Here is a 14,861-nt window from a genome sequence, read left to right on the forward strand (position 1 = left end):
AGAGGCATGTTTTTCAAATTCTTAAATTAAATATATGCTCAATGCAAAAAAATTTATGTAAAAGAAGAATTTTGGAGCTCAATAGTTTCAAACTTAGCACAGCAACCTATCAGAGTAATTGCGACCCCAAGAGGCCCTGATCGTTTTCCTTCCGGTTCTCAAATAGGCACCTCCTTTTCATTAGCTTGCCAACCAGGGGTTAGGAGTTGAGTCGTAATCGTGAGTCATGAATTCTCAGGTTACAAATCGTTTCTCTTTTTCTCAGATTTGCTTTAGCATTTCTCAATACCGGCGACGTGGAAGGGAATACCTCATATGTTAGTGGGAATTCATTTCACGATGGTTTCAACACTGGTATCGGTGTGTTCGGGACCAATAACTTGACAATTAAGGACAATATTGTCCACCACACAGTCGGCCCTTCGATAAGAGTAATCGGCGAGTTCGTCAGTTTACTACGAAATCTGGCAGTTTATTCTCTCTCAATACACACGTACAACGGAAGAAAGGATAAATCAAACCTGCAATGGCCAGGAGCAATAGAGGTAGACCAAGCCAAAGACGTCATCTTGATCAACAACACAGTGGCTGGGAGTGAACGGTTTGGATTTAAAATTAGTGGTGAGAAGTGTTCGGATGGTCCAGGAATATCTGTGGGGAACGAAGTACATGGTGCCTGGCATGGAATGCATTTGCCTTACGAAATAGAAATTAAGGGGTGTTCCATGCTTTCTGGTTACATGACTTGGAGAAATTTCGACTATGGTATCTTCCTTTACGGTGAGCCCAGTGTTATAATAGACAACGTCATTTCCGTGGAGAACACAGTGGGTATGTTTCCTAATGTGTGGGGTCCGCATGCTCTGTCGCACCCGACTGCTGATAAGTACGTTATTGTGAGGAACACACTCATCGTGGGCACGAGTCCTGGTTACGACTGTGCGCATGACAGCATCGTACCATACGCCAGGCAACCATATGGCGGGATTGGAGCTAAAAAGGCACCAGGAGGTATGAGTTATTTACTTAAACACAACGCTTATGCCTTGCATCTACCTTGAAAATTTCACTTCAATTTGACCAACGCTCCTTAATTTATCCTGAAAAATTTTGATGAAGCTGTTTCCTGATTTCACCTCGACGACCAGCAAACACTAAGGATCAAGAATCAAGACCCTATTTTTATTCCTTTCCTAAAAACATATCGTGACACCTCACACGTGTTGTTGGACGTAACTGGAGGAAATAAATAGCATGACTTAGTTACTATTTATTCAGACCCTTGGACAGAATAAAAATATTGGATCTTTTACATAGCGTTTACCTTTGGCTGGTAAGACGTCACACATTAAGAAATGTATAAAGGAACTTAGAACCTTCACATTCATCAAGAATACTTCTATTTTATCTCTTGTCAGGCGGAAAAATTGGAATAACTACGTCGCAATTCAGTTCAGCCCCTGCACGTGGACCGATTATGACGTGGGAAAGCCCTCATGATTATTCAGCCGTCAATGGCTATACTCTGTATCACGAGGTGACCTTCTTCGGTTTTCAAGAGACTTGCGGGAAGAGACATCGAGCGATCATGTCAAACGAGTGGGCTGGAGACATCATACATCCCATGGATGTGCGAGGTTTGTTTCTTCAATGCATAATTTCGAAATAATTTCCCAAATAGCCGCGACTGTATCTTGATCTAAGCCACTTTTGGGTTTGGATATATTCGTATTTATCGTCCCAAAAAATTCTTATAAGTGTTATAAATTGCAAGACTCAGGACGTAGACAGCGAATGAAGGAAAAAACAGCGGAGAATAGTAGTATAAGTAAAGAGATGTTTTAATTCAACAGGCCAGATTCAATTGCAAAAATATTCACTCACATACACCTGGTTAACGCTACTGTGTGATGAATTAAGTCGCAAAAATCTCTCTCGATGAAGGAAGACTTACAGCAGAGGTTAAAGAACTGAGAAAGATAAATATTTAGAGCCGAGAGTTAAAACAGACTGTAGCAGCCTGCACATCATAAAATGATTTGTCAGATCTTTAATCATCCACTTTCCTTTGAGTTTTCCTTGCCTTGCTGCCCTCTAACCCTGCAAACTCTTGTTCTGGCTTGTGTCTCATTGAACAACAAAAATATATCACTTTATTCCTTCGAAAAGTCTTTCTCTGAGCTCCACCATGGTATCACATTTTTGTTTCCAATGTTAAGCGTATTGATAACTGACTTCATCTTCTAGGATTACATTTTATATCAGTTGACGAAGAATCCAAGCTGCTACTAAACGAGCCAACACTTCGGTGGGTCAACCCATCCGATTGCGTGGATATGGACTGTGACGCCAGGAGGCAAATCCTTATCCGAGATCTTGATGGTTCTTTCACAGGCGCTGTTGGGGGTTCGGTAATCTCTAAGGCCGAGTACGAATGGGACGGAGATAAGCGATACGGACTAGGTATGTTGTACGTATCACTTGCTTTACTTAGGCAAGAAAACTTATTATGCACGTCAAGTCTAAACAAATTTGGTTCTCGTCGCCAGTATACGGTGACATTGTTCTGTACTGATTACAAACTTCACATTTCGCACAGGTGATTACCGCGTTCCGAAACCTGCTACGACGTTGCCCGATGGCACTAGACTTGATATGTCAGCCGTTGCTGCAAATAAAGGAATTGTTCGGGGCACACGTGATCATAACATGTGCTCGTGGTATGGTGACTGGAATGCATACAAGTGCAGTGACATTGACTACAGGATGTTAGTTATTGAAAGTCTAGATCCTGATACAGAGACCAGACGATTGTCACCAGTGGCGCTGATCGCAAATGGTTATGTCAACCTTCTTAATGGCCCTATGGATCACGGTTGGTGCTTGGGATACACTTGCCAAGAAAGGATTTCGACATTTTACGGGATAGTGGCGACTGGAACAAATTACTCTCTGTACTTTACCAGTAATGAGCCCCAGAAACTCAGGCTTCACCTTTTAAACAGTGATTCCTCAGCTGCAGTCCGTGTTGGTATATTCTATCAGAGACCTCAGAGACAGGATGTGTACAGGGAAGGTATGGTCCATTTATATCTGTTAAATTTAGGCGCTCAAAACAGGTATTTCTGTGATATGACGAAAGAAAAGAAAAAGGGATAACAACACTTTCTTTTTATGAGTGCTCAACTTACAATTGCCGTAGACCTTTCCCAAATGAGGAACACAAGGATACAATCACCTATAGAAAACTCTTAACGCTTAAAGCACAGAGGTTTATTTGAGTTTGTTTTCCTTTTCAGGAAGATTTATAAATCCAACAAACGCAAGACTCCAAGGATCAGAATTCACTTTAATTGACAAGCCCGCAAATGCTCCTGATGACTACTTTGAACCACCGCTGACCAGTATTAGTGGTGCTAACTATTACGATCGTGAACTTGCCACTTTATTTGTCGTTTTGCGCGGTTCCGAACCGGTGGACATCAATGTTATGCCTGTCGTCAAGGTAACAGATTTACTACCATGAACGAATTTATTTTCTCAACTGTAGTTGTTTATAAGGATTTATATCGAACTGCATCATAGTCCTTAAAATAATTTTTAAAGTAATTTTTAAGAGTATGTTTCGCACCTCGAATCGCGTGTTATTAATCAGATCTCTGACGTTAAAAGTTTGACTCTCATAACAGTGTTCAAAACCTTTTTGAAAATTTAAATTTCCATGGGTAGGTACAAATTGGAATGAAGGCTGTCTCCATTGATGACTTTTTCAAAGTGAACTTGGTGAATAACCTAGCTGATCTGTTGGGTATTGACAAATCTCTCATACGAGTGGTGAACATTGTAAGCGCTGACGGCAACAGTCGGCGACGACGGCGATCCGCTGGTGACATTTCCGTGGAAATTGAGATCGCCGATCCTCCTGCGGCTTCAAATACTTCATCCTCATCAAACTACACGGGTATGAAAAGAATGACATCTTGGTACCCTTTTTCATCTTTTGGAAACATTTTTTTAAGCAGTTATAATCTATTTTTGTTATGGGTAGTACTATAGAAATGTTACTGAGGTGTTCTGAAAATATTTTGGAACTTTGAAATTGGAAAGTTAAACCATAGGGATGAAAGGAGGAGTTTTCCGACGCCAGAAAACATTATTTTCATTCGGATTATCCTAAATAAAACAAGAGCTTTGCCCCTTAAGTTCATGCTAGGATTAGACTATGGATTTCTGCATTCATGTTCACTCGAGTGCATTCCTATGCAAATTCATACCACCAAAAGTGTCAATCGTAACAACTTTATCCCTCTTATAAGGACTCATCTGTTTAACACGATGTGGGCCCCAGTGAAGGTCTTATTTATCATCATATCTGACTGAACCGACTTGTACTTTGTTATTTATCATGTTTTGCATAATCATTCTTACAGGAGTTAACAAGACTACATCCTATGATGAGCTTAAAGAGATTGGAGACTCAGTAGTGGAGAACGTACAGACTGGGCAGCTTGCAAGGCAACTGAACACTGAAATCGTGTCGCTGGATATAACAGATCCAATCCCTGAGCCTGTTGACCCGACCGGAGGCGTTCGTGCTACCAATGAGACTTGTAAGTTCTTGATTATGCCCTCTCCTTATCGCAGCTTTTCGAAGGCCCAATGTTTGATCAGTGCTTCATTTGGGCGTTGCTTGGGTTGCACTTTGACTCAGCCGAAAGAGAGGTTTTGAATTCTAACATATCCAGGGGGAAATTTTCAGAGACTAATCAAAAATTAGTTTTGTCAAAAACTGTCCAACAGTGGCCTCATCATGACTTCTTCAACGTTAAGGAAACAAGACGAGTATTACACGGGCCAGCTACAAAATGCCATCTGAGCACTATGCCAGCACTGGATTGAAAAACAGCCCTATTCAAATGCGATCTTCATGTGTTTGTCTTTCAGATCAACAAAATATAACGGGAAACTCCACACTTCGGTATGACGAGGTCCAAGCTGAGAAGGCAGAAGAAGCAAGTAACGTGTTTAGCTTCCTTATTCCTTCTAGATTAGAGGTAATGACTGAGCCAAGCGGTGGGAACGAGACTGTACCGTTCACTTCACAGCCCAAACTCAAACTTGTCGACGTTGATGGAAAGTTAGTGACAACCTTAGGGCATGGTTCCCTAAGCAACTGGACTGTCATGGCAACCATACAGAATGGCACCGGAGACTCCATGGCGGTGTTAGATGGAAATGTGACTGTGACACTAGTTAATGGATGGGCGAATTTTACCGATTTAAGTATCACTCACAACGGTTCTGACTACAAATTATTCTTCTATGTCAACAAACCAGCAGCCTCTCACTTCAACGCTACCTCCCAGTCGTTTGAAGTCAAGGAGAGAATCCTGTACTTTACTATAACCACTCAACCCGACGACGCGAACGAAACAGTCAGTTTCGGACAACAACCCAGAATTGAAGTTCGAGATTCAGCAAACGATAAAATTGTGGACAATACAGGCTGGAAACGACGTCGTTGGTTGTTCACTGCCTCACTGGCTAATCCCACAGATAATGATGGGCATCTAAATGGTACAACTGAAGTAGAGTTTGTCCAGGGTGTAGCTTTGTTTTCAAACCTCAGCATCGACCTCTCTGGAGAAAACTACATCCTAGCACTTAAGGCCAAAACTGATCCAGCCTCAAGCTATACCTTTTCTGGTAATTCCTCGGCATTTAATGTATCTGAAAGAGTACTTTATCTCAAACTGGTCCAACAACCTAGTGACTGTAATGACACAGTGATCTGTGGCAGTCAGCCGATTATAGAGATAAGGAATGCGTTTCCAGACTCGCTGGTGGATAACATCGGTTGGAGAGGGAGAACTTGGTCGATAAATGCCACAATGGTCGGTGCTGATAACTCTGTGGTCAACGGTACCACATTATTTCCAGTTGAAACCACAGGGCGCGTAGAGTTTCAAGATTTGAGTTTCTTCGACACAGCTCAAGAACGTCAAATGAAATTCTCTGTCATCACAGAACCAGCCTCATCTTACTCAGGCCTTTCCGTAACCTCACAAACTTTCAACGTAAGCGCGCGGGAATTCTACCTAGAAGTCATCACACAGCCCGACAAAGCTAACCAATCAGAAATCTTTGGAGTTCCCCCAGTGGTGGAAGTACGCGACCTTGGAACACGCGCGCGTGGACACCCGCTGAAAGGTGACTGGTCCATTTCTGCGTCACTCAAACCATCGGCTTCGAATGGAACATTAAGTGGAGTAGTAAACGTTACAGTGGAAAAAGAAAGAGCAGAGTTTAACAATTTGTCTATTTCTTTCTATGGCATTGGATATAAGCTAATATTCGAGTCCAACCAAGGCCATATGGTATGTAGTGTTATGCTTCTAAATTTTATATTTGTACTGATTTCTAACAACTCGAGAAAAATAAGTAGCAAAATTTTCCAGAGATTCGAGATAGCAACTGAAAAATGATTTCCGGAAAAAATTTAGAGCATGAATGACAATGGACAATTGCTTCCTCGCAGAAAATAGTTGACACAGGAACTGTAATATAAACAAGGATAATATGAAGCAACCTTTAGTGGCAATGTAATTAAACCCACTTCGATCATGTAGGTTAGTTTCTTGAGTTTCTCTGTATTTTCTATCGATCTACGTTAACTCCAGGTCAACAAATTGATGAACGTACGAGCATCTTTCTATCTTTGAGAATCCTTGATTTTCAATGCCTTTAAGTCAATTTTTCAGCTTTAATTAATCATTGTGGGAATATAATTTGAAATTAGTTGCTCGCGCTATAAAGTTATCTCTAATTTAAGGCTTTTTTGGTTCTCCAGGTTCTCTCACAGCCCTTCGAAGTTCTTTATGTCAACGACTATTCACCCGTATTTGACCCCGCTAGCGGTTCTTACGATGCATCTATCTCAGAGGACGTTTCTATTGGCACCACCGTTACCACGGTTACCGCAACTGATCAAGATTCTGGTTCTCAAGGAGATGTTTCGTTCTTTTTAGTGGCCGGGAACACTGGGAACAAATTTTCCATTAACAGCACGACGGGAGTTATCACAACTATCGGAGAGCTTGACCGCGAAACTACTGCCGTTTTTACGCTCACTATGCGAGCTTCCGACGGTGCCGTTCCTGAGAAGGTGCGGTCCACAGACGGACAGGTAGTAGTTACCGTCTCTGACATCAATGACAATGCTCCCTTATTCAACAACCCATCAGTTACCTCTTCTATCCAAGAGAATGCAGCTATCGGTGACGTCGTGATCACACTCAATGCTAACGATCCTGATGAAGGCTTAAACAGTAAAGTCCTTTATTCCATAATAGACGGGAATGAAGCGGGAATATTCACCATCAACAGCACTTCAGGAGAGGTGAAAGTAAATTCTTCGGTGGACTTGGATCAAGAACCGACTCCTGATTTCAATCATTCTTTAGTTGTTCTTGCTCAAGACATGGGAACGCCAAGTATGAACACAAACGTCACACTCAATATCAGCATCACGCCTGTTAATGAGTTCACGCCACAGCTTCAACATAACTCCTCGTTTAACTTCAGTTTTGCCGAAAATGTGCCTGTTGGGGATGAAGTTTTTGTGTTTGATGTTAACGCTACAGATCAGGACTATGGGGAGCAGGGACGGGTGACTTTTGCCTTTAGCTCAGGTGGGTACGAGGAAGGCAATTCAGTTTTTCTTTCTTTTTTCTCTCTCTCAACATCCTTCTCCGGCTCAGTGCCTTTCACCCATTGAAGCCTTCTAACGGATGAGTCAGTTCTGCAAATTTGTTTGTTTTTATCAGGGACTTTTTTCCCATGTCATTTAATCTTTCTTCTACTTTTCTTTCCGTTGAATAGCTCTGAACTACAACTTCCGAAGTCTTCGAAACGTTTGGCTTAAAAAGTGTTTTTCTCATCAGTTTTTACCCTTCAATCCACCAAAATATCTAGGCAAGCTCCTGTCTAAGATTTATGTGGTTTTGTTATTTTTGTTATTTTTCGTCATCTATCACTCGTTGATGATGAAAATTAAAAAGAAACCGAAAACAAGAATCCAAATACGTGTTAAAATTTTCTGCGTTAATCTTGTGTGTTTACTATTTTTATGAGTAGTAAGCTCATTTGAGGGTAATTTTTGTACATGTAGGTAACGACGAAGGGAAGTTTTCCCTCAATGCATCAACTGGAGAACTGACGCTTGCATCCTCACTCGATTACGAAACGTCCCCATCTTACACTCTGAGAATCCACGCGCGTGATAACGACCAAGCGGGAAACGTGAAGTATGCGTTTTTTACCGTGTACGTGAGTGTGTTGGACTTGAACGATAACGCACCCACATTTTCTCAGTCTCGGTATGAAGTGAATGTTGACGAGGACACAGCTGTTGGATTAGAAGTTTTTACATTCCTTGCTTCGGATCCCGATGGTGGTTTGAATGGTCTTGTGTCGTATTCAATCTTACTCAGGAACTCATCAGAGTTTAGCGATGGGTTATGGAGTTTAAACTCTTCCACTGGAAAGCTCACATTAAACGGTAAGAAAATGACTGATTTCCTGAAGCTTGTGACTTGCAATGATATATCAAATTCTTGCCTCTTCAGCTCCTTTATTTAACCGATTTTTCTCCATTGAATCCACCGAAGTTAAATATTGGCCCTTACTGAGGGACAGTCCAAACAGTTTTGTAGTTCATGCACTGAAGGTTTCGCAATTACTTTTTCAACACAGCACGCGATGTCGCAAAAATTGATTAGCTAGCCTTTATCTGTTAATCTTTACGGACGTTTTCAACCGGTGAAATATCAAATAAACCAATGATGTAGATGTTGGATATACATTTAGCATTGAATGTTACACTTTCTCTGCTCACCTAACAGTTAGCTGAATAAAAACTGGGAACATACACAAATGAAGGATGTTTCTTCGCACTTGTAAAACAAAAGTGCATTCTGTGTGACGTGGTGACTCTCGGGCAATAACTCAGTATAAGCTTTTATAAACTCTTACTATCGTTTTTTTACAATAAGTCCCTTCCTAGTTGGGAACTCGGTCTTCAACGTATCACAACAGCTAAGAGTGTTTCCACAACAGTTTCTTATTTTAACGTTTTCCATCCTTAAGCCTCACTCGATATGGATAACAGGCAGTTTTCAACGTGGACGCACACTCTGGTTGTTAGAGCACAGGATGCTGGGACGCCGTTGCTATCCTCAAACACTACACTCATCATACACGTGATTCTCAAGAACGAATTCGCACCAAGTTTTGCATCTCCTGATGTGTCAATCATAGTTGCTGAGGACATCGCAAAAGGAAGCGTTATTTACGATGCAAATGCTACCGATGCGGATTTTGGCGCAGACGGAGAAATAGTTTACAGTATTACTGACGGCAACAACGATCTAAGATTCATGATAGATGCTGCAAGTGGTATCATAACCAACGATGCCGCCTTAGATCGAGAGGTTCAGCCTACATATGATCTTGTTGTTACAGCGAGAGACCAAGCAACAAGCAGCCGCAAATCTGGAACGACCACTGTTCATATTAGCTTGAAGGATGTTAATGACAACACTCCTACCTTCGTTAAAAACTTTTACTCTAAGCCTGTCGACGAGACTGTTACAACTGGGGGGGAAATCATCACACTTGAGGCAAATGATCCTGATTCAGGATCCAATAGGGACCTCACCTATTCTATTGCGAGCGGCAACGACCGAGGATTCTTCAGCATCGAGTCCAAACAAGGCATCGTCCGAGCCGCTAAGGACCTAGATCTAGAAACTCAAAACCATACCGCAGACCGAACCTATCAACTGGTTATATTTGTTGAGGACGGAGGAACACCTGTCTCACGTAACAGTTCAGTATCTTTGATCATCACTGTACAGAACGTGAATGACTTCACACCAGTCCTGGAGCATGCTGATAACCAAATAGTAGATCTAAGCGAAAACACCAGCATAGCTTTGGTTATCTTTGATGTGAATGCAACTGACGGTGATTACGGTGAAGATGGTGTTCTGACTTACTCCTTGACTGCGGGTAACAGTTTTGGAACATTCGATATTGACAAGGTCACGGGTAAGTTAGAGCTACAGTAGGTACAGTACCATAAAGACATGAAACCTAGGGAGTCACCTCTTGTTCCTCGTACTTATAAAACATGCGCAACAGACTTGCTTCAATCTTTTAATAAGTGATGACAAAAAGTAGATTTTATGCATTCTGCGAGCAAGGTGAAGTGACTTTTTCCATGCAATGCAATTTTCTCCTTTTCCTTAAAGGATATTCCTTACTAATGAAGTCAACGCAGTTTTTTATGTGACAAATTTTTGCCTTTCTGGTACTGATCATATGTTGTCGGTTCTTTGGTCTTCGAGATTTTCTGTCAGAGGTAAGAAGTTTCTAAAATCTTTTGATTGCAATCTTCGACAGGTGTCATCACGTTAGCAAAAGAGTTGGATTTTGAAACAGTTAGTGAGCACAATTTGGAAGTCACTGTGAGTGACAGCAGTCTAGACCCTGGGAAAAGGAAGAAAATCACTGCTCACCTGAGGGTGCGAGTCATTAACATCGATGACAGCGGGATGTACACTGCTAAAGCTCGAATGATACATGCATTTATCGCTTCTCCATTGAATCCCGCTGGTTTGGCTGGCGTTCCCCACAAATCTGACTTGGAGGTGCTTTTAGCATTTGAGAATGGAACAGAGATAGACATCACTTCAGAAGGGGACCGTTATACGGTTGACGACTCTTCGAAATCCAATGGTCTCTTCAGCGCTACTACTAATGGCGGACTTTTCATCGTCGCAAACGACCGAAGTTTGTTCGGAACAGGCAAACTAATCGTACATGTCACGAATGTCAATTCTGTTGAAGTCAATGTTACTGTGGTGGGCAGTAATAACCTTACAGTCAGTGCTGTGCCTTATCCTGAAACTCCCGGCGCATCAAAGGTCACAGAACTAAAACAGGTTATCTCCGGACATTATCAGCGGGTGTTACTCAAAGTTCTTGTCGCCTTGACAAATGGACAAGTCGTTGATGTTTCTAGTAATCATAACACTACTTTTACGTTTAAAAACGCTCAGCAAATAGGAGGTAAATATGAATTTGGACCCTCTCCAAACAATTTGTTTTCGATCGAAGGAAATGGTTTGAGCGGAGAAGTCTTGTTGCAAGCAGAGTTCGCGCGCAGTCATGCTGCAGTTCTTAACTTGCCCTTGTCTTCGAAGGTCTTTAAGCCGGTAAACATCGTCCGGTTTGGCTTGGAAAATGTCAATATGACTCTTACTGGTTTTGCTATAGAAAAAACTACCTCGGCGTTTGCTGAATTGTTAATGGATGATGGATCGAGCTATTTAATCAACAACTTCACAAGTTACAGTGGCTTGCTATCGTTTTCCTCAAGCAACCCTGGTTCAGCAAAAATCGATGCACTGTCTGGCGTGGTGACCTTGGTCGCAGACAGCAGTAGTCGTGTCACTATTACGGCCAGCCTCATTGTAAATGCGAGTGTCACAGCAGAATTTGCCTTTTATTGCAACCTGGAGCCAAAGGTCGGTGAAGTTGATATCGGAGAGAGGGAGGGCCCACCCATCCCGACGCTTGATAAAGACGACACATGGAAAATGCCCATCAGAGTAAACCCTGGCTCTATGGGAATCTTGGCAGTACAGGTAGAGATTCAGTTCGACTCGGATGACTTACAGCTTGAAAGAGCTTTTACTTCTTTACCATATGATGTGGCTGGAAACGTGGTGACCATATTCGGACCAGTAGCAGCATCAGAAGCTTTCTCGGAAAGTGTTGGCGAGCTTTCCTTCACTTCCAAGAAAAAGGGAGTCCCGGAGGTTATGGTTCAAGTTTTCAGAACAGTCAATAAGGAACTTTCGGCGGTGCCAAGTAAAAACGTGACAGTGTCTTCTTGTTCGAATAAGATATCGGGTGACGTAGATGTGGACTGTACGTTTGACATTGTTGACGTCGCTTTCATCAGTGCCTACATCACTGCCTCTTCGAAATCTCGGTTCACTGACGAGATGAGGAAACGTATGGATGTTGACTGGAACGAAGTCATCGAGGTTAACGACGCGTTTTTCTTGTCGCTAATTTATCTGAAAAGCGCCAAATTTGTGACTGAGCTGACATACCAAGTACCTGACCACAACAGGGAGTCTTCTGATCGATGTGGCTTAGAATTCTCTCTGAAGCTAGCTAACAAGGATGGATCACCAGTTACAAACATGCAAACGGAAGTATATTTTGTCTTCTCGCATCAGGGTACAGATGTTGGTGCGCAACTTGCACGTACAACTTTTTCCTCAGGAACTCCGCAAGCTTTAGACGGTGCTTCGTCCGTAGTTGGCTTAATAAAAGCTAGTTTTGCCAACGAGAAGTTTATTATTGCAACTGCCAACTCCGAACTGGAGGCTACCGACGTGGGTGTGACTATCCTGCAAGAGACACCTATCGACGGAACAAAACATGTCGTTGTGATGTTCTCCTCCTCTAATCCTGTCTCCAAATTGGATGCCATTACCTGGGCTGAAAATCAGGCGATCTTTGCACCACAGCGTAAATTGCAACTATCCGAGTCAACTAAAACTTGCAATGAAAACGATGACGATCCGCTCGTTACGGTAACTGTGGAACTTACCTTCGACGGCGATTACGATCAGGTAATCGGAGGCAAGGAGGAGCAGTTTCAAGCTTACTGCGAGAACCAGTTATCTAAGATCTACCCCGATGCGACTTTCTCTGACTGCCGTGTCCGAAAGGGTAGCATCATAGCCACATTTAACATGACTTTGCGCAAATCGAAGAAACAAGCGACGATAGACAACCTTTGGGACGACGTGAAAGAGGGGCTGAAATTCGAATTTAATGGTGCAACTCTTACAACACGACCGATCATGAGGGTGGATGATGAAAAAATGAAAGTAGTAGATGCTCCTAAAGACGAAGACGGCATGGCGTTGTATATCATCATTATTGCTTGTGTTGCAGGGTTTTTAGTAATTTTCATAGTTGTCATAGTAATTTACTGCCGGTGCCGGAAAGGCAGAGCGATCAAAGTTAATCCAACGCCACCAGAAACTCCGGACATATTCATCGACAGTGGAAAAGATTCTAAAGAAAAAGAATCTAAAGCTTTTGGAGTGGAAGCTAAGTATCTTAAACCCAGTGGTAGTGCGACCCGGTCTGTGCACAGCTCTACAGAGTCGACACGAAGCGATGATAAAAGAAAATGTATGCCTCCAGTTGCTTTTGCAGAAACTATAGAACCAGCTTTTGAAGAGGTAGAAGAACCACTGCCAAGTTCTGAGGTAAAATGTTTTACTGAAATCGAAAAATACCGGTCTGACCAGCGTAACTGACTCTGAATCTTGTTGTGGTTCGGGTGTGAGTTCCTCGTCATGTTATTAATTTTTGTTCTTGGGAAGATGAGAACATTACGTTCCTTCTGGAAGGTTTGGCCTTGAAAAGATACCTGGAATTTATATAAACCTGCTTTCTTATTACAATCCGATCACCTATGAATAAGGTGCGTGTAAAAATCACACTTTTTCGTCCAATGTGAAAAGAATCAACACAGTGGATACATCAAGCATTGATAGTGTCATAATGCATCATAATGCATGCATAATGCATGCATAATGCATGCATAATGTCATAATGCGTCATTTGAGTTCCCTTCAGCACCTTATCTGGTGTAGATTCTTGCTCAGGTAGTATACTTAGTCTACAACCTTGCGAGTACTTGTGCAATGAACATGCAAATAACTTATGGGTTAAAATATTCTTAAAGTACTGAAAATTATGCCCTATTTTGCAGAGTCCAAAGCTGACATTGAAAGATGACGCTGATCGTCCAAAACCAATTCTTGCATTTTCTGCCGTCCCGTCCAAACAAGGAACACCCAGAACTACTCCAAATATCAGCAGGAAATCTTCACCGGTCCACAGTTCCAAAGGCAGTCTTCGGACGAGTGAGGATACGGACACTTCTCCAGTTCCTCCCACTTCTCCTGAACTTTCGTCATCAACTACAAGCTCTCGGACTGAAATCCAATCCCCCGATAAATCGTTGCCAGCTTTGGAAGAAACTGTGGTCATGGGGGATGTACTTGATGACGATGATGATGATGACTTTGATGAGAGTTTGAGAAAAGAGGCATTCCTACGTAGGCGAACGTCATCTGTCGGGGACAACATTGACCTGCTCAATATGCCGGGTTTCCTGGTGGTCACAAGTGAGAACTTGCTATAAGATATCTCTGCTTAACCCTTTAACTCCCAAGATCTCATTAGTAATTCTTTTTACTATCTTCCATACAATTCTTATGAAGTAGATTTGGAGAATTTGGTGTTGGATCAACTGATAATCCCCTAATTGATATTTTTCTTTATTCTCATCACTCCTATGCTTAACATTGTATTGATTTTATAAGGAGAAATTTTCTCTTGATCACTCATAGGAGGTAAACTGTTAAAACCAGAGGAGTAAAATTAATTTTCCGCCTTGTTAGTGTGTAGTGGGTCAATAGCTAAAATATATAAGGGGTAGAGGCACCGTAAGAGGGTTATTAGAGGGGGGGGGTAACACACGCGAGGAATCCGCTTTAGAAAATTACTTCTTCATCGTTGAGGAATCGATTGATCTTTATCACATAAGAAGTATCTGAGGTAAATAGGCGAAATATCCTAAGGGAAAGAGGCACCATTGGAAGGGGTAAACACGCGTGGGAAAATTTACAAACCTGCTGTAGAAAATCACTCGTCTATAACTGAGGAATAAAATAAATATTTTTCATCGTCAAGGTGTA

At 42.0% G+C, this 14,861-nt stretch overlaps 1 protein-coding gene across 1 annotated transcript in view; it reads left to right on the plus strand.

Moving 5' to 3' along the window:
• Positions 1 to 14,861, plus strand: part of LOC113664607 (fibrocystin-L) — a 41,853-nt gene that overhangs the window by 25,121 nt on the left and 1,871 nt on the right. The window contains exons 27-39 of the mRNA XM_027180231.2: positions 266 to 1,011; positions 1,419 to 1,637; positions 2,248 to 2,463; positions 2,600 to 3,076; positions 3,300 to 3,505; positions 3,730 to 3,961; positions 4,431 to 4,610; positions 4,945 to 6,377; positions 6,851 to 7,691; positions 8,171 to 8,560; positions 9,148 to 10,110; positions 10,465 to 13,361; positions 13,871 to 14,288. Of these exons, the coding sequence (XP_027036032.2) occupies positions 266 to 1,011; positions 1,419 to 1,637; positions 2,248 to 2,463; positions 2,600 to 3,076; positions 3,300 to 3,505; positions 3,730 to 3,961; positions 4,431 to 4,610; positions 4,945 to 6,377; positions 6,851 to 7,691; positions 8,171 to 8,560; positions 9,148 to 10,110; positions 10,465 to 13,361; positions 13,871 to 14,288 (9,218 nt within the window). The remainder of the gene's footprint in view (positions 1 to 265; positions 1,012 to 1,418; positions 1,638 to 2,247; positions 2,464 to 2,599; positions 3,077 to 3,299; positions 3,506 to 3,729; positions 3,962 to 4,430; positions 4,611 to 4,944; positions 6,378 to 6,850; positions 7,692 to 8,170; positions 8,561 to 9,147; positions 10,111 to 10,464; positions 13,362 to 13,870; positions 14,289 to 14,861) is intronic.

The sequence above is a fragment of the Pocillopora damicornis genome, chromosome 10, assembly GCF_964200805.1.
Source record: "Pocillopora damicornis chromosome 10, jaPocDami1.2, whole genome shotgun sequence".
NCBI lineage: Eukaryota > Metazoa > Cnidaria > Anthozoa > Scleractinia > Pocilloporidae > Pocillopora > Pocillopora damicornis.